At 38.1% G+C, this 21052-nt stretch overlaps 1 protein-coding gene across 1 annotated transcript; it reads right to left on the reverse strand.

The window, feature by feature from the left end:
* Positions 1–709: 709 nt before the first annotated feature.
* Positions 710–16602, reverse strand: LOC141760912 (uncharacterized). Its single transcript, XM_074624021.1, has 3 exons — positions 16554–16602; positions 11839–14372; positions 710–2650 (listed from the first exon to the last, which is right to left on the reverse strand). The coding sequence occupies exon 3, from the start codon at positions 2629–2631 to the stop codon at positions 1657–1659; it is 975 nt and encodes a 324-aa protein (XP_074480122.1). The 5' UTR covers positions 2632–2650; positions 11839–14372; positions 16554–16602; the 3' UTR covers positions 710–1656.
* Positions 16603–21052: the final 4450 nt, after the last annotated feature.

A 21052-nucleotide genomic window follows, 5' to 3' on the forward strand; every position in this document is an offset into this window, starting at 1 on the left:
ATATCCTGGTATCCAAAGTTTTATCAAATGAGCTCAACATTTAAACATTAAACATACTCACCGTTTTATTCCCTTGGGTGAGACCTTTAATTCCACCTGTGTTGAACTAATCAATATAATTAATCTTGACTTAATTCCCTAACTCTTTATTCAGCTTATATTTACACCCTAACCATAACCAGTTATTTTGCTTGCCCACAATTTTAATCAGGATAATTACAGTATTCTAATATTTATGTATCTCACAAAATGTTATGATACTGTGCTAAACAAATGACTGTAACAAGCCTACATGGCTCCAGTCTCCAAAATAAGCACTGCAGTACCACAATAAATCACACGGTGGCAGTAATGGATTATAATTGGTCCCTGTTCAGTCCATACACTTTATTAATACAGTCTATTTTTCAGGCTGAGTGTCCATCTGCTTTTGTGTTCCTGTGAACACTTCCCCATGTACTGTAGTCATGGAAGAGTTAATGTTTCTTGCAGTCTGATGAATATCACATTTGTAAGTACTATATAGTTTAATAAGTATTTTTCTTTTTTCTTTTTTTTTTAAATGTCTGTGGTGATGACTGGGTTTTTATTTAACAGAATTAAATGTCTTTTACATGTAATATAATATGACAGATCATCATTTTTACCTGGTCATATTTCCAAAAGATATACCCTTTCAGTGAATAAAAACTAAAACATTTCAGTGATCTTATTTTGTAAATGATAAGCATTCATTGCTGTGTTTTATTTTAGGAGTGTGCAACAAGCAGCAACATATAACACACAACATTAGTGTAATATCAGTGTCACATCACATCAAATTTATCGTTTCAGGTTTGAATAAATATAACTAAATAAAGTATCAAGTACATGGATATTGTAAAGATCATAACCAACATTTGGCAAAAAACAATGTTAACATTTAAGAGCAGAATTGCACAAGACATATATGTTACAAATGGAGAGTTACAATTGAAAAATGAAAACACTACCCCAAAACTATAAGACAATGTAAGAAAATGTATATAGTAAATTACAAAAAAATACATCCATAATATCTTAGTTATTTGGTATGCAAATGTTCTTTAGAATTGACAATTATTCTAAGATAAAACATATTACATGTACTGTAACAATGGACAGTAAACCTGCATTGATTAAAGGTAGGGTTGGTAATCTTGAGAAACTAGCAAGAGTACGCTAGACTTTAACATTTTTCCAACTGAAAAACCAGCCCAGTGCTACCAACAGTCCATTCCTTCAGGCCACTCCCCCAGATTATCATAATGAACGTAAACATGGCTATTGTTAGCACTCACAGCTGTCAAGCTAGCATCTTGTGGAAGACTCCAGTGACGTGCAATGATTGCACGAGCAGAGTGTGCGCAGGCAGACAGGGAGGTAGGTAGACAGGCAGGTAACCCATCCAATCATTACATTCAGGCCAAATGAAATGATTAGACGGGTTTATTACAGTCCTGTGACAGCCACAGATACCAGATGTTTTTGTTTCTTTTTTTGTCAGAACATTTGATTTATTGATTGCTGATGGGATGTAATGAGAATTTCAACTAATATAACAAAAAAATTATTTGAAAAGCACTACCAACCCTACCTTTAATATCATATCAAAATACAACTGAACTGAAAAGAGAACTATATGTCTATGGTATAGACACGAGTCAGCCCCAGAGATCGAAGGCGCTTAAGTTCAATGACAAAATCATAAAACGGATTGTTGATGAGCTGGTGGATCTTCAAAGGGTCTCTGGTGAAGATTAGAGTCATCTGAAGCATTTTCAAGGAGAAATAATGCTCTGGTGGAATCGGGAACTTGATTTGTTTCTTATGCACCTTTACATCCCCATAAGCGTTGTCTCTGGCCTTCTCTAGCTTTTTAATGGCCTCAGTTATGTTACCCTTGAAAGATTTCAGCATTTCATATCTGACTCCCATTTGCTTGTCAAATCTGGTGATTGAATTACACCAGGGGTCCTTGATTTCCTGTGCAGAGTATGTGTGAGTGACTTTAATTTGTGTATGGTAGAACTCAACAGACTCCAGTGCATTGCGCAAGTCCTCCAGAGCTTGATCGATGCAGTTTGGATCCTGATGCCTGTCTCTGGTTAAAGATGCAAAAGCACGGTTGTAGTATGCAATTGCTGCCCAACAGTGGCCCTCATGAATGGCTTTAGTGTACATCTCGATACTCTCTGCAAGATGGCCCTTTTTGCGCAGATCATTGCCAAATGCAGTGTAGTGGTGCAGGTTTGATGAGGGGGAGTCTCTCTGTCTGAGTTTTTGCATGGCTGTTTTCAGGTCCTCAGATAGCTTGTTTTTTAAGTCCAAGATAGACTTGTTCTCTTTGTAGTTGCCGAGTAGCCACATACCCCAGAATTCATTCACTGCAGACAAATCTGAATCTGCTGGCTTGTTGTTGCTGCTTTCGTACACCTCATCTAGTGTGTCCAGATACTGACTGAAGAGCTCTTCCTTCTTCTTTATGTTTGGGATGTTACGCTCCAAGTAGCTAGCTAGTCTTTTACCTGCCAAGTCATCTCTGATCTGCTTAACGCTCTTTATCCCTGAATTGGATTTTTTAGTCAAAATACGTGACAGCGTTGAAGACATACCGTTAGATTGCTCATGGCTGTGGCTTTTTTGATAAGACCTCAATTCCATCACAAAAATATGTGACAGGACATTCGTTATGTTCTGAAGCTCGCCCATTAAAGCCAGCGATTTGAGCGGTTCTGGCAGATGGCTGGAGCAGACAATGAGTTGAGCAGACCCAGGAGATCCTTGTCTAGCAGTGCGTCCAAAGGCCTGCGCCTCCACACGAGCATTCTCAGGCAGGAAGGTCTGCACAACGAACAAACCTCCAGCTGTATTTACATCGTTAGAAACCTTAAGGTCCATCCCACGACCTGCAAGGTTTGTTGCTACGATGACGTCTCCAGGCTGCAGCTCTTGAAAGACTTCAGAATTGTCCATGTTGTTGCTTATGTAAAGCTTTTCGTTCTGGACTTTGTATCCTAGAGCACGGTAGAGAACCTTTGCTCGATTGATGGTCTCACAGATCACCAACACAGCTCTTTGAGCCCTGTATGGAGTAGGGTTGGTTTTTGCAAAGACAACATCGCAGGTTTTCTCAATCCATTCTTCTTCATCACTTACGATCACTCCTTCAACCTCGAACAGCTTTCTGCGTTTGAATGAAGGTATCTGACAGGTCTTTATACCTTCATAGATTTTCTGCAAAATCTCAGTATCTGTTTTTTGGCCAAGAGTCCCAGACATTCCAAAGATCTGATCTCCATACTTTAGAAACAAACGCACAGTGGACATATAGTTTGTGATGGCTGTCATGTCATTCAGCTTGGACATATGTTTCATTTCAAGAAACTGATGTAGTCCATCTGACCATTTCATGAAGTTTTCAACAACACCTGTGGAGCTGTAGTCAACGGGCACTACCCCATGTTCCTCGATGATATATTCATGACCCATTGTCATGGTTTGTGCTTTGAATGCATTTTTAATCCAAACCTTTAGTTTGGAATCGACCAGATCTGAGAGGAAGCCCGGGACGTAGAAGGTTATTCCGTCCTTACTGAGCTCACAAGGTGTAAAATGCAGAGAACGTTTTATTTCTTCTTCTGCAGCCCTCAGCATACTCTCTGTATCAGAATACATGTACTGACAGAAGCCTCCATTGAGTAAAAGCAGTGGCAGTCTCTGTTGTTGTGCCTCTTTTTGTGGACCCTTATTCAGTTCCTCTATTGTTCCATCATTATTGATGTAATGCAGATCAAACCGGCAAGATGGGAATCTCCTCTCTACTGTCTCAAAGAACTTCGCCAACTGGTTAGCAGTAACACTTGCAGTTTTTTCAGTTAAAAGGCCAGGGTCCTTTTGAAGGTCCTTGACTGAACCTTTTGCCAGTATACCTGTGTCCTCAGCCATTTTAAGGATGGTTAACTCCTCGACATTTTTGTCCTTTGATATTTTCTCAAGCACAACTTGATGGAAGGGGTATTTTTGCCCCACAAATGCCTCTGTGCCAATCTTTCTGTATTGATTAGCAGTGGTCCATATGAATGCCAAGAGTGGATTGAGATGTTGCAAAGCAGGCATATCACTACCTATATAGACAAAGTGATGACCCTTATCCAGCATCAAGGAATCCACTTCATCCACAATTGCACACTGGAATGTTCTTTTTCCAAATATGTCCATTCTTGCAAAGTGCTGGTTTAGCCAGTCTCCAGCAAACTCATGAGCAGTGCCATAAACAACCTGACAGTCATAGCACTCTTTTAACTTTCTGTCTTTGCCATGTTTGTTGGTGTTGCAGTCTACACTGATTTTCAAAACTTTATAAAAGTTTCTCCATTCAACCAAATCTCTTTCTGCAAGAACTGACGAACTTGTGAAGATGTCTACTTGTTCTCCTCTCATAGCTCGAAAAGCGGCAAACATTGCCACGATACACGACTTTCCCTCTCCGGTGCCAACCTGAATTAACCGGCCTGTTTTGGAAAGAGCCATAATGCACCAGCTCACCATCTGTGTCAGTCGTGGTCTGTACTTCTGAATTTCTTCCACTGCCCGACAGAGCTTCAGCAAGACTTGTTTTAAGCCACTCCGCTGTGATCCATCATTGGGATCTTTAAGATCTTTATCAACTGATGATACAATGTCTTTCACTTCACCTAAAAGCTTCTCATCAATTTGGTTTAACTCTTGTTGGCGGATTTCCTCAAGAATTTCCTCCAGTTGCTTTTCTGTGTCATAAGCTAAACATTCCTTGAGGTCTTCATCTGTTACAGTCTCGTCTTGGACCAGATCGATAAGCGTCTTTCCTCTTTGACTCTTCCAACTGGGAGTGATGTAATTAATCTCTATACAGTGCAGCATTTTAATCATCCATGAGAGGAGATCGGATCCGTCATTTGTTGTTGACTCAAATCGATTCAGAAGATCATCGAACAAGTGAGTGGCGTCCGCCGGGCTCCATTTGATATTTGTAACAAGTCCTTGCAGCTTGTTGAGAAGTTCTTTTGGAGACAACAAACTGCGAGCGAGGAGTAAAGTTCTCAATTTGGTAAGAAAGTCTTCGATGCTGCTATCAGAGTCAGATTCAGCCATTTTGTGGACAGGCTAAAATCTGGTCAAAACAGAAAAAAAAACATTTTCTTTAAAACAATACACAATTTCCATATACTGTTTAATAGTTGCTATTCAGTAATATTGTGATAATGATTTACACTTACATGATTTGTTTACTTGCTACAGCAGCCATTCTCAACCAGTGGGCTGCCGGTGGGCCGCAGAGCGCCATCCAGTGTGCCGCAGAGGCAGTGGTACTAGATTATTTTTTTATTATTATTTAGCAAAGTGAACAGGTAAAACCTAAAGGAGGTAAGATGCCGGCTGCCGTAAAACCAAAGCCTATTGAAGGAGGCTAAGACACGGGCGGACACGGGTCTTGTATTGGGTATAACACATGCGCAGTGTAACTGGAGCTGCGGTCGCGCGTTGCGATCGGCTCAATTTTGGCGAGTGCAGAGCAGATATTACTGCGCATGTGCGGTACCCCGAAGGCGCGTTGATTAAGTGTGACCCAACCTCCTTCAATAGGCCTTGTGTAAAAACACCAAACATCATCAGGTAGAGACAAACGTGTTTGCCACTGTTAGCTAGCTAACGTTCTCGGATGCAGTGAGACAAAATGGATCGGTTTTTAAAGCGAAAAAGTGATGTGGGAGACAACCCTGCGCCAGTAAAAGCTCCGAAGCGTGTGGTGAGGAAATATGACCCTGAATACATTAAATTAGGATTCGTGCTTAATCGCCTTTTTGAACTGAGAGAAGAAGTGCACACATTTCTGGAAGAGCAGCACTCCCCTCTTGCTGAGCATTACACTGATGGTAACTTTTGTGCAAAACTGGCCTACTTATCAGATATATTTGACCAGTTAAATCAGCTCAATATATCAATGCAAGGCAGAAACAGCACAGTGTTTTTGGTTTCAGACAAAATTGAGGGCTTCAAGAAAAAACTTATTCTGTGAAACAGAAGAGTCAAGGAGGGACGATTTGACGTGTTTTCACTCCTAAGTGAAACTTTGGAAGCCACTCCTCATGTCAACATATCCAGTGTTATAACCCAGCATTTGACTCAGTTGTCAGGAAAGTTTGCAGGTTACTTCTCAGAAGATGCACGAGATGGAAACCTTTGGATTTTGGACCCTTTCTCTGTGGATCCTGCTTCAGAAGACATAGCTCTCTCCACTGTGTTGGAAAATGAACTGATGGAACTATCAGCAGACAGCAGCCTGACGCTTGAGCTCACACAAGTTGACCTTGCTTCATTCTGGATACTGGCTGCCAGTCAATATCCCTCTCTGTCAAAACGGGCAATCAAATTTCTGTTGCCTTTCACCACCACCTATTTATGTGAGTCAGGGTTTTCCATTGTGACTGTCACAAAATCAAAGGCAAGGAACAAACTGAAAGCAACTTTGAATGCTACTCTGTGTGTCAGCCTCTCACCCATCCCACCACGACTTGATCTCATTATTTCCCAGAGGCAAGCCCAAGTGTCTCACTGAGGGTAAGCAGAATATGTATTTTGGTCATTACAGCTGACAGTGGCACAACACATATCTACATCCCAGTTTATTATTTGTTGTATAAACATGTTAGGTTTTTTACTCATTTATTTGGGAAGGTGGTCCTCGGAAATGTTTTGACAATCACAAGTGGGCCTTCAGTTACAAAAGGTTGAGAACCCCTGTGCTACAGCATTAAAATTTCACTCACAATTTATATTTAGCAGTTGTCATTCTCTGCATAGTATTATTACTCAGACAATCAAATATAAGCAAATTTGCATCAAAACACAGATATTACAAGTCTTCATTGTATTATGTAGCTTAATTGTTTTTGTTATTAACACATTTAATGTATTGTGTAGGGCTGCAACAAATTATTATTTTCATTGTTGATCAATCTGTCGATTATTTTCTCGATTAATCGATTAGTTGTTTGGTCTATAAATGTCAGAAAATTTAGAAAAATGTCAAACAGTGTTTCCCAAAGCCCAAGATGGCATCATAAAATGTCTTGTTTTGTCCACAACTCAAAGATATTTAGTTTACTGCGAAAAGAAACCAGAAAATATTCACATTTAAGAAGCTTGAATCAGAGAATATTATTTATTTTTTCTAAAAAATTACTCAAACGAATAATTGACTACCAAAATAGTTGGCGATTCATTTAATATTTGACAACTAATCGATTAATTGTTGCAGCTCTAGTATTGTGGTAGTAATCTGATTACTCACCTGTTAAGAAGAAGAAGATGAAGAGTGATGTGTGTCTTTGGGACCTGAGCATTTGATTTTCTTTTATATCTTTTGTTTTTGTTTCTTTTTCGCCAACCTTGACCCCGATGGAATTTCCTGCCATCCTTTCGATTTCTGTGTAGCATTTATTGTAAACCACGTTGTTACTGTACTTGCAGATAGCAATCAAATATTAATCTCAAGAGCAGCTCCACAGCAACTGTTCCCCCCCAAAAAGGATTATTTCTCCTTCAATTTCCCTTGAGTTAACCCTTTTTTGTACATCTGCCACAAAAAGTAAATTTCAGTTTTTTATGCAAAAGGCGGTCCAATAGGGGTATCAATGCATAAAACCTTTTTTTTCAATTTCAATTTATTTATATAGTGTCAAATCATAAGATAAGTTAATTTCGAGATACTTTTCATATAGAGCAGGTTTAAACCATAAAATAATCAGCCTGAAAGAATAAAATCGAAGCTTTACAACCTAAAACTTTTCTTTAACTTCTCCTTAGCAGGGTGAGAACGGTACACATGATAGCCATAAAAAAGTCACGCCATGTTTTATGATTTGGTTAACGTCTTTGTTATCAGCAAACACAGAATTCCCCTAAATTTACCGACGGTTTTTCTTTCACTTTCTGGCAATCACATGACTTCTTGGTAGCATATGAAGGAGTGCTCAAGTGGCGGTGACCTGTGACACCTGAAACAAGTTATTCTGATGAAATAAATCAGCACTATGTGCAAACGTGTTATGACAACAAATCATCATACATTTGATATTTACATGTAAATTAAATACATTTTGATCCAGCCTTGTTTTATAGGGGCTATGGCATAATATATGACAAAAGAAATCAACATTCCTCTGTTTTAATTTAAGAGGTTTGCTTTAATATTTAATTTAGTATTAAAATTGATAATATATTACGTATAACATTATTTGAACGGTCTCTAACTGTAGTAAAGGTGCCCTTAGTTAAATGTATCTGGTGTTTTTTGAAAGTCTTACAGTATCATTATACTTCACAAAGCAATAACTTATAGAATTCAGACTATGATAATGAATTTGAGCCTTGAATTACATTGGTGCTTACAGTTTTAATGAGGTATTGTAACCTGTAACTGTATTAGAATATATTATAAATGTAACTACCAAACCTGCTACTGATATAGCTGATTTACAGTCTGATTTACAGAGCTTTTGCCATCTGTTGGACAAATACCGTCACAACATATACTAAAGTCAACAGCTGTGAAAAAACATTTAATAGCAGTTCCCATGTTACTCTTATTCACATATATGATGCATCAGAACTTAATATGTGTTTAAGGTTAGAACTAACTATAAACTATAAAGGTTTATCTGCAGTCACCATTTCAAGGACTCTAAAAAAATCCCCACTGCCTGTCCAGCTGCTGTCCATCTACAGTTAACATGAGAGAATGTTTTGTGCTAACTATATGATTGATTGGCCTTCATTCCTAGCAGATATATCACAGCCTGGTTTTAAAATGCTCTACAGTACATCAGATGCTTTTAATCCGCCGTGAGGCCACACCTCTGGTGTGACCAGGACAAACCGGATTTTGGGATTAAAGCTTTCCTACTTTGTTGTTTCAGCCATATACAGTATACTAATATTGTTTGCATCACCTTATTAGATCCCCACTTGAACAACCATCATTTTGTTTTTTATGCAATTCAATCTTATAAGAAAATCTTGTAAAACTCAGTTGATGGAATTAATGATTTTATTTTTATTTATTTTATTTTTTATTTTTTTATTTTTTTATTTTTTTATTTTTTTATTTTTTTATTTTTTTATTTTATTTTATTTTAATTAATTTTATTTAATTTCATTTAATTTCATTTTACTTGTATTTCTGCATGGAGTAGTCATTAGGAATATTTAGACTACTGTTGCTGGCCTGAAAACTGGGTCAGGCTGATGATTTAGGCAGTTTATGTTTATTTAAGTTTTAAGTTCAGAGGTATCGCACTTATTCAAAAAAATGCATTTTGAATTTTTCAGTAAAGACCTATTAGGAAAATATCATTCTAGAGACAACGTAGCATCCTCAGGTCCACCAAGCTTTATCGAATGAGCTCAGCATTTAACAATGTAAATGCATATATACCACTGTTTTCCCCTTGGATGAGATGGATGATACTTTTATCTTTAATTCAACCTGCGTTGAATTTAAGACTTTTGTTTAATCTTTACTAAATCCCCTACATTTTTATCCATCTTACTGTACCTAGCATACACCAAATACCCTAACCGTAACCAATTGTTTTACTTGAAATTAACATTGTGACAACTACCGTATTCTAATATTTATGTATCTCACAAAATGCTATGATACTGTGCTAAACAAATGAATGTAACAAGCCTACATGACTCCAGTCTCCAATGCAAGCAAACTTCAGTACCACATTATACCACACAGTGGCAGTAATGAAGTGATTATATTGAGTCCCTGTTCAGTCTTTATGCTTCAGTGTCTATTTGATGTTCTGTTCATGTAAAGAATGAACAGTTTTGAAAAACAACATGCATAAAAGTTTCATTACACCGCAAATACTGTGGAAATAGATCTAGTCACATACGTTGTTTATTACAATATGATTATTATTGTTGTTACTACAAACATATGTAAATACAGTGTAGTAATATGTATTTCAAATGATTGGCAAATAACCATCAGGTTTCAAAAGATAGCTTTTTATTATACAGAATCAAAATGTAGTACAAATGTCATTTTATAGCTCTCAAAAAATATAAGCCTTCAGTGAATAAAAACTTAATAAATTCAGTGATAATAGTGTCATATTAACTTTGTAAACACAAATTTTACACTGTGTTTTTAGGTGTATGTTTCAAAAAGCAAAATACCAGTATCACAACATTACTTTGTCATTGTCATTTTGGATCAAGTATATATACAGTATATATATATATATATATATATATATATATATATTGTATATATATATGATCTTTATAATACAAGATGCACAATAGTGATAATAGATAATAATTCCAACAAAATGGAGCAGAAACCCTTTACAATTGCACAATATATATGCAAAAAGTACAATAAAGTACATTCTTATGAAGACTTCTGTGATTAGCAATTGTTCAATTGAACTGACAACAATTAATAGAAAAATATACCATATTATATGTACTGTAACAATGGTAGGAAACCAGTACTGATTAACATATCAAAAATGCATTAACACCTGAAACTTCTTCTTCTTCTGACTTTAATGTTTTTGGTCCAGTTAGGATCACATGGTTCACAAGGAATCTCCCCAAAACTTGCGGTGATGAAAGAAACTTCAAAACCAAAAGAGGAACTTTAAAACCCACAGAAAGCTCTACTACTTGCTTGATTGTTTTGCTCAAGTGCTGAACGCCTGCCATCTAATCAAGAGAAGATGGTCCTATGTATCTTTGAGAAAAAGCCACCAAGAGAGAACAGTGTATCTAAGGTATAGACATGAGTCAGGCCCAGAGATTCAAGACACCTAAGTTCATTGAGAATGTCAAAGTAGGGATGACTGATGAGCTGGAGCAACTTCAGAGGGTCTCTGGAGCGGATTAGATTCAGTGATTCGGTCGAAAGGACTGCCGAGGGCAGAAAATACACTGCTGGAACCATGAAGTGGACTAGACTCTCCTCCACTTTTACATTCCCACCAAAGTCTCTGGCCCTGTCTACCTTCCTGATGGCGTCTGTAATGTTCCCTTTGAAACACAGCAACACTTTGTGTCTGGTTATCATGTGATGGTCAAATCGGGTGACTGAATCGCTGCAGAGTTCCTCGACCTGTGTGGAGTATCTAAGAGTGACCTCAATTTGTTCAAGGTAGAGCTCAACAGACTTGAGTGCATTTTGCAAGTCCTCCAGAGCTTGATCGATGCAGTTTCGATCCTGATGCCTGTCTCTGCTTAAAGATGCAAAAGCACGGTTGTAGTATGCAATTGCTGCCCAACAGTGGTCCTCCTGAATGGCCTTAGTGTACATCTTGATACTCTCTGCAAGATTGCCCTTTTTGCGCAGATCATTGCCAAATGCAGTGTAGTGGTGCAGGTTTGATGAGGGGGAGTCTCTCCGTCTGAGTTTTTGCCTGGCTGTTTTCAGGTCCTCAGATAGTTTGTCTTTTAAGTCCGAGATAGACTTGTTCTCATTGAAGTTGGTGAGTAGCCACATACCCCAGAATTCATTCAGTGCAGACAAATCTGAATCTGCTTGCTCGTTGTTGCTGCTTTCATACACTTCATCTAGTGTGTCCAAATACAGACTGAAGAGCTCTTCCTTCTTCTTTATGTTTGGGATGACACACTCCAAGAAGGTAGCTAGTCCTTTAGTCGCCAAGTCATCTCTGACCTGTTTAACGGTCTTTATCCCTGAATTGGAGTTTTTAGTCAAAATACGTGACAGCGTTGAAGACATACTGTTAGATTGTTCACGGCTGTGGCTTTTTTGATAAGACCTCAATCGCATCACAAAAATATGTGACAGGACATTCGTTATGTTCTCACAGAGAGATTGAAGCTCGCCCATTAAAGCCAGCGATTTGAGCGGTTCTGGCAGATGGCTGGAGCAGACGATGAGTTGAGCAGACCCAGGAGATCCTTGTCTAGCAGTGCGTCCAAAGGCCTGCGCCTCCACACGAGCATTCTCAGGCAGGAAGGTCTGCACAACGAACAAACCTCCAGCTGTATTTACATCGTTAGAAACCTTAAGGTCCATCCCACGACCTGCAAGGTTTGTTGCTATGATGACGTCTCCAGGCTGCAGCCCTTGAAAGACTTCAGAATTGTCCATGTTGTTGCTTATGTAAAGCTTTTCTTTCTGGACTTTGTATCCTAGAGCACGGTAGAGAACCGTTGCTCGATTGATGGTCTCACAGATCACCAACACAGCTCTTTGAGCCCTGTATGGAGTAGGGTTGGTTTTTGCAAAGACAACATCGCAGGTTTTCTCAATCCATTCTTCTTCATCACTTACGATCACTCCTTCAACCTCGAACAGCTTTCTGCGTTTGAATGAAGGTATCTGACAGGTCTTTATACCTTCATAGATTTTCTGCAAAATCTCAGTATCTGTTTTTTGGCCAAGAGTCCCAGACATTCCAAAGATCTGATCTCCATACTTTAGAAACAAACGCACAGTGGACATATAGTTTGTGATGGCTGTCATGTCATTCAGCTTGGACATATGTTTCATTTCAAGAAACTGATGTAGTCCATCTGACCATTTCATGAAGTTTTCAACAACACCTGTGGAGCTGTAGTCAACGGGCACTACCCCATGTTCCTCGATGATATATTCATGACCCATTGTCATGGTTTGTGCTTTGAATGCATTTTTAATCCAAACCTTTAGTTTGGAATCGACCAGATCTGAGAGGAAGCCCGGGACGTAGAAGGTTATTCCGTCCTTACTGAGCTCACAAGGTGTAAAATGCAGAGAACGTTTTATTTCTTCTTCTGCAGCCCTCAGCATACTCTCTGTATCAGAATACATGTACTGACAGAAGCCTCCATTGAGTAAAAGCAGTGGCAGTCTCTGTTGTTGTGCCTCTTTTTGTGGACCCTTATTCAGTTCCTCTATTGTTCCATCATTATTGATGTAATGCAGATCAAACCGGCAAGATGGGAATCTCCTCTCTACTGTCTCAAAGAACTTCGCCAACTGGTTAGCAGTAACACTTGCAGTTTTTTCAGTTAAAAGGCCAGGGTCCTTTTGAAGGTCCTTGACTGAACCTTTTGCCAGTATACCTGTGTCCTCAGCCATTTTAAGGATGGTTAACTCCTCGACATTTTTGTCCTTTGATATTTTCTCAAGCACAACTTGATGGAAGGGGTATTTTTGCCCCACAAATGCCTCTGTGCCAATCTTTCTGTATTGATTAGCAGTGGTCCATATGAATGCCAAGAGTGGATTGAGATGTTGCAAAGCAGGCATATCACTACCTATATAGACAAAGTGATGACCCTTATCCAGCATCAAGGAATCCACTTCATCCACAATTGCACACTGGAATGTTCTTTTTCCAAATATGTCCATTCTTGCAAAGTGCTGGTTTAGCCAGTCTCCAGCAAACTCATGAGCAGTGCCATAAACAACCTGACAGTCATAGCACTCTTTTAACTTTCTGTCTTTGCCATGTTTGTTGGTGTTGCAGTCTACACTGATTTTCAAAACTTTATAAAAGTTTCTCCATTCAACCAAATCTCTTTCTGCAAGAACTGACGAACTTGTGAAGATGTCTACTTGTTCTCCTCTCATAGCTCGAAAAGCGGCAAACATTGCCACGATACACGACTTTCCCTCTCCGGTGCCAACCTGAATTAACCGGCCTGTTTTGGAAAGAGCCATAATGCACCAGCTCACCATCTGTGTCAGTCGTGGTCTGTACTTCTGAATTTCTTCCACTGCCCGACAGAGCTTCAGCAAGACTTGTTTTAAGCCACTCCGCTGTGATCCATCATTGGGATCTTTAAGATCTTTATCAACTGATGATACAATGTCTTTCACTTCACCTAAAAGCTTCTCATCAATTTGGTTTAACTCTTGTTGGCGGATTTCCTCAAGAATTTCCTCCAGTTGCTTTTCTGTGTCATAAGCTAAACATTCCTTGAGGTCTTCATCTGTTACAGTCTCGTCTTGGACCAGATCGATAAGCGTCTTTCCTCTTTGACTCTTCCAACTGGGAGTGATGTAATTAATCTCTATACAGTGCAGCATTTTAATCATCCATGAGAGGAGATCGGATCCGTCATTTGTTGTTGACTCAAATCGATTCAGAAGATCATCGAACAAGTGAGTGGCGTCCGCCGGGCTCCATTTGATATTTGTAACAAGTCCTTGCAGCTTGTTGAGAAGTTCTTTTGGAGACAACAAACTGCGAGCGAGGAGTAAAGTTCTCAATTTGGTAAGAAAGTCTTCGATGCTGCTATCAGAGTCAGATTCAGCCATTTTGTGGACAGGCTAAAATCTGGTCAAAACAGAAAAAAAAACATTTTCTTTAAAACAATACACAATTTCCATATACTGTTTAATAGTTGCTATTCAGTAATATTGTGATAATGATTTACACTTACATGATTTGTTTACTTGCTACAGCAGCCATTCTCAACCAGTGGGCTGCCGGTGGGCCGCAGAGCGCCATCTAGTGTGCCGCAGAGGCAGTGGTACTAGATTATTTTTTTATTATTATTTAGCAAAGTGAACAGGTAAAACCTAAAGGAGGTAAGATGCCGGCTGCCGTAAAACCAAAGCCTATTGAAGGAGGCTAAGACACGGGCGGACACGGGTCTTGTATTGGGTATAACACATGCGCAGTGTAACTGGAGCTGCGGTCGCGCGTTGCGATCGGCTCAATTTTGGCGAGTGCAGAGCAGATATTACTGCGCATGTGCGGTACCCCGAAGGCGCGTTGATTAAGTGTGACCCAACCTCCTTCAATAGGCCTTGTGTAAAAACACCAAACATCATCAGGTAGAGACAAACGTGTTTGCCACTGTTAGCTAGCTAACGTTCTCGGATGCAGTGAGACAAAATGGATCGGTTTTTAAAGCGAAAAAGTGATGTGGGAGACAACCCTGCGCCAGTAAAAGCTCCGAAGCGTGTGGTGAGGAAATATGACCCTGAATACATTAAATTAGGATTCGTGCTTAATCGCCTTTTTGAACTGAGAGAAGAAGTGCACACATTTCTGGAAGAGCAGCACTCCCCTCTTGCTGAGCATTACACTGATGGTAACTTTTGTGCAAAACTGGCCTACTTATCAGATATATTTGACCAGTTAAATCAGCTCAATATATCAATGCAAGGCAGAAACAGCACAGTGTTTTTGGTTTCAGACAAAATTGAGGGCTTCAAGAAAAAACTTATTCTGTGAAACAGAAGAGTCAAGGAGGGACGATTTGACGTGTTTTCACTCCTAAGTGAAACTTTGGAAGCCACTCCTCATGTCAACATATCCAGTGTTATAACCCAGCATTTGACTCAGTTGTCAGGAAAGTTTGCAGGTTACTTCTCAGAAGATGCACGAGATGGAAACCTTTGGATTTTGGACCCTTTCTCTGTGGATCCTGCTTCAGAAGACATAGCTCTCTCCACTGTGTTGGAAAATGAACTGATGGAACTATCAGCAGACAGCAGCCTGAAGCTTCAGCTCACACAAGTTGACCTTGCTTCATTCTGGATACTGGCTGCCAGTCAATATCCCTCTCTGTCAAAACGGGCAATCAAATTTCTGTTGCCTTTCACCACCACCTATTTATGTGAGTCAGGGTTTTCCATTGTGACTGTCACAAAATCAAAGGCAAGGAACAAACTGAAAGCAACTTTGAATGCTACTCTGTGTGTCAGCCTCTCACCCATCCCACCACGACTTGATCTCATTATTTCCCAGAGGCAAGCCCAAGTGTCTCACTGAGGGTAAGCAGAATATGTATTTTGGTCATTACAGCTGACAGTGGCACAACACATATCTACATCCCAGTTTATTATTTGTTGTATAAACATGTTAGGTTTTTTACTCATTTATTTGGGAAGGTGGTCCTCGGAAATGTTTTGACAATCACAAGTGGGCCTTCAGTTACAAAAGGTTGAGAACCCCTGTGCTACAGCATTAAAATTTCACTCACAATTTATATTTAGCAGTTGTCATTCTCTGCATAGTATTATTACTCAGACAATCAAATATAAGCAAATTTGCATCAAAACACAGATATTACAAGTCTTCATTGTATTATGTAGCTTAATTGTTTTTGTTATTAACACATTTAATGTATTGTGTAGGGCTGCAACAAATTATTATTTTCATTGTTGATCAATCTGTCGATTATTTTCTCGATTAATCGATTAGTTGTTTGGTCTATAAATGTCAGAAAATTTAGAAAAATGTCAAACAGTGTTTCCCAAAGCCCAAGATGGCATCATAAAATGTCTTGTTTTGTCCACAACTCAAAGATATTTAGTTTACTGCGAAAAGAAACCAGAAAATATTCACATTTAAGAAGCTTGAATCAGAGAATTTTATTTATTTTTTCTAAAAAATTACTCAAACGAATAATTGACTACCAAAATAGTTGGCGATTCATTTAATATTTGACAACTAATCGATTAATTGTTGCAGCTCTAGTATTGTGGTAGTAATCTGATTACTCACCTGTTAAGAAGAAGAAGATGAAGAGTGATGTGTGTCTTTGGGACCTGAGCATTTGATTTTCTTTTATATCTTTTGTTTTTGTTTCTTTTTCGCCAACCTTGACCCCGATGGACTTTCCTGCCATCCTTTCGATTTCTGTGTAGCATTTATTGTAAACCACGTTGTTACTGTACTTGCAGATAGCAATCAAATATTAATCTCAAGAGCAGCTCCACAGCAACTGTTCCCCCCCAAAAAGGATTATTTCTCCTTCAATTTCCCTTGACTTAACCCTTTTTTGTACATCTGCCACAAAAAGTAAATTTCAGTTTTTTATGCAAAAGGCGGTCCAATAGGGGTATCAATGCATAAAACCTTTTTTTTCAATTTAAATTTATTTATATAGTGTCAAATCATAAGATAAGTTAATTTCGAGATACTTTTCATATAGAGCAGGTTTAAACCATAAAATAATCAACCTGAAAGAATAAAATCAAAGCTTTACAACCTAAAACTTTTCTTTAACTTCTCCTTAGCAGGGTGAGAACGGTACACATGATAGCCATAAAAAAGTCACGCCATGTTTTATGATTTGGTTAACGTCTTTGTTATCAGCAAACACAGAATTCCCCTAAATTTACCGACGGTTTTTCTTTCACTTTCTGGCAATCACATGACTTCTTGGTAGCATATGAAGGAGTGCTCAAGTGGCGGTGACCTGTGACACCTGAAACAAGTTATTCTGATGAAATAAATCAGCACTATGTGCAAACGTGTTATGACAACAAATCATCATACATTTGATATTTACATGTAAATTAAATACATTTTGATCCAGCCTTGTTTTATAGGGGCTATGGCATAATATATGACAAAAAAAATCAACATTCCTCTGTTTTAATTTAAGAGGTTTGCTTTAATCCTTTAGTATTAAAATTGATAATATATTACGTATAACATTATTTGAACGGTCTCTAACTGTAGTAAAGGTGCCCTTAGTTAAATGTATCTTGTGTTTTTTGAAAGTCTTACAGTATCATTATACTTCACAAAGCAATAACTTATAGAATTCAGACTATGATAATGAATTTGAGCCTTGAATTACATTGGTGCTTACAGTTTTAATGAGGTATTGTAACCGGTAACTGTAATAGAATATATTATAAATGTAACTACCAAACCTGCTACTGATCTAGCTGATTTACAGTCTGATTTACAGAGCTTCTGCCATCTGTTGGACAAATACCGTCACAACATATACTAAAGTCAACAGCTGTGAAAAAACATTTAATAGCAGTTCCCATGTTACTCTTATTCACATATATGATGCATCAGAACTTAATATGTGTTTAAGGTTAGAACTAACTAAAAACTATAAAGGTTTATCTGCAGTCACCATTTCAAGGACTCTAAAAAAATCCCCACTGCCTGTCCAGCTGCTGTCCATCTACAGTTAACATGAGAGAATGTTTTGTGCTAACTATATGATTGATTGGCCTTCATTCCTAGCAGATATATCACAGCCTGGTTTTAAAATGCTCTACAGTACATCAGATGCTTTTAATCCGCCGTGAGGCCACACCTCTGGTGTGACCAGGACAAACCGGATTTTGGGATTAAAGCTTTCCTACTTTGTTGTTTCAGCCATATACAGTATACTAATATTGTTTGCATCGCCTTATTAGATCCCCACTTGAACAACCATCATTTTGTTTTTTATGCAATTCAATCTTATAAGAAAATCTTGTAAAACTCAGTTGATGGAATTAATGATTTTATTTTTATTTATTTTATTTTTTATTTTTTTATTTTTTTATTTTTTTATTTTTTTATTTTATTTTATTTTAATTAATTTTATTTAATTTCATTTAATTTCATTTTACTTGTATTTCTGCATGGAGTAGTCATTAGGAATATTTAGACTACTGTTGCTGGCCTGAAAACTGGGTCAGGCTGATGATTTAGGCAGTTTATGTTTATTTAAGTTTTAAGTTCAGAGGTATCGCACTTATTCAAAAAAATGCATTTTGAATTTTTCAGTAAAGACCTATTAGGAAAATATCATTCTAGAGACAACGTAGCATCCTCAGGTCCACCAAGCTTTATCGAATGAGCTCAGCATTTAACAATGTAAATGCATATATACCACTGTTTTCCCCTTGGATGAGATGGATGATACTTTTATCTTTAATTCAACCTGCGTTGAATTTAAGACTTTTGTTTAATCTTTACTAAATCCCCTACATTTTTATCCATCTTACTGTACCTAGCATACACCAAATACCCTAACCGTAACCAATTGTTTTACTTGAAATTAACATTGTGACAACTACCGTATTCTAATATTTATGTATCTCACAAAATGCTATGATACTGTGCTAAACAAATGAATGTAACAAGCCTACATGACTCCAGTCTCCAATGCAAGCAAACTTCAGTACCACATTATACCACACAGTGGCAGTAATGAAGTGATTATATTGAGTCCCTGTTCAGTCTTTATGCTTCAGTGTCTATTTGATGTTCTGTTCATGTAAAGAATGAACAGTTTTGAAAAACAACATGCATAAAAGTTTCATTACACCTCAAATACTGTGGAAATAGATCTAGTCACATACGTTGTTTATTACAATATGATTATTATTGTTGTTACTACAAACATATGTAAATACAGTGTAGTAATATGTATTTCAAATGATTGGCAAATAACCATCAGGTTTCAAAAGATAGCTTTTTATTATACAGAATCAAAATGTAGTACAAATGTAATTTTATAGCTCTCAAAAAATATATGCCTTCAGTGAATAGAAACTTAATTAATTCAGTGATAATAGTATCATATTAACTTTGTAAACACAAATGTTACACTGTGTTTTTAGGTGTATGTTTCAAAAAGCAAAATACCAGTATCACAACATTACTTTGTCATTGTCATTTTGGATCAAGTACATGTATATATGATCTTTATAATACAAGATGCACAATAGTGATAACAGACAATAATTCCAACAAAATGGAGCAGAAACCCTTTACAATTGCTCAATATATATGCAAAAAGTACAATAAAGTACATTCATATTAAGACTTCTGTGATTAGCAATTGTTCAATTGAACTGACAACAATTAATAGAAAAATATACCATATTATATGTATTGTAACAATGGTAGGAAACCAGTACTGATTAACATATCAAAAATGCATTAACACCTGAAACTTCTTCTTCTTCTGACTTTAATGTTTTTGGTTCAGTTAGGATCACATGGTTCACAAGGAATCTCCCCAAACTTGCGGTGATGAAAGAAACTTCAAAACCAAGAGGAACTTTAAAACCCACAGCAAGCTCTACTGCTTGCTTGATTGTTTTGCTCAAGTGCTGAACGCCTGCCATCTAATCAAGAGAAGATGGTCCGATGTATCTTTGAGAAAAAGCCACCCAGAGAGAACAGTGTATCTAAGGTATAGACATGAGTCAGGCCCAGAGATTCAAGACACCTAAGTTCATTGAGAATGTCAAGGTAGGGATGACTGATGAGCTGGAGCAACTTCAGAGGGTCTCTGGAGCGGATTAGAGTCAGTGATTCGGTCGAAAGGACTGCCAAGGGCAGAAAATACACTAGTGGAACCAGGAAGTAGACTAGATTCTCCTCCACTTTTACATTCCCACCTATGTCTCTGGCCCTGTCTACCTTCCTGATGGCGTCTGTAATCTTCCCTTTGAAACACAGCAACACTTTGTGTCTGGTTATCATGTGACGGTCAAATCGGGTGACTGAATCGCTGCAGAGTTCCTCGACCTGTGTGGAGTATCTACGAGTGACCTCAATTTGTTCAAGGTAGAGCTCAACAGACTTGAGTGCATTTTGCAAGTCTTCTAGAGCTTGATCGATGCAGTTTGGATCCTGACGCCTGTCTTGCTGGGTTAAAGATGTTAAAGCACGGTTGTAGTATGCAATTGCTGCCCAACAGTGGTCCTCCTGAATGGCCTTAGTGTACATCTTGATACTCTCTGCAAGATTGCCCTTTTTGCGCAGATCATTGCCAAATGCAGTGTAGTGGTGCAGGTTTGATGAGGGGGAGTCTCTCCGTCTGAGTTTTTGCATGGCTGTTTTCAGGTCCTCAGATAGTTTGTTTTTTAAGTCCAAGATAGGATCGTTCTCATTGAAGTGGGTCAGGAGCCACATGCCCCAGAATTCATTCAGTGCAGACAAATCTGAATCTGCTGGCTCGTTGTTGCTGCTTTTGTACACTTCATCTAGTGTGTCAAGATAGAGACTGAAGAGCTCTTCCTTCTTCTTTATGTTTGGGATGTCACACTCCAAGAAGGTAGCTAGTCTTTTTGTCGCCAAGTCATCTCTGACCTGCTTAACGCTCTTTATCCCTGAATTGGAGTTTTTAGTCAAAATACGTGACAGCGTTGAAGACATACCGTTAGATTGCTCATGGCTGTGGCTTTTTTGATAAGACCTCAATTCCATCACAAAAATATGTGACAGGACATTCGTTATGTTCTCACAGAGAG

This window comes from Sebastes fasciatus, chromosome 22 (genome assembly GCF_043250625.1).
Source record: "Sebastes fasciatus isolate fSebFas1 chromosome 22, fSebFas1.pri, whole genome shotgun sequence".
NCBI classification, from domain to species: domain Eukaryota; kingdom Metazoa; phylum Chordata; class Actinopteri; order Perciformes; family Sebastidae; genus Sebastes; species Sebastes fasciatus.

Bases quoted from the DNA above. Each gene is read 5' to 3' on its own strand.
- LOC141760912 (XM_074624021.1), bottom strand. From the start codon at position 2,631: ATGTCTTCAACGCTGTCACGTATTTTGACTAAAAAATCCAATTCAGGG.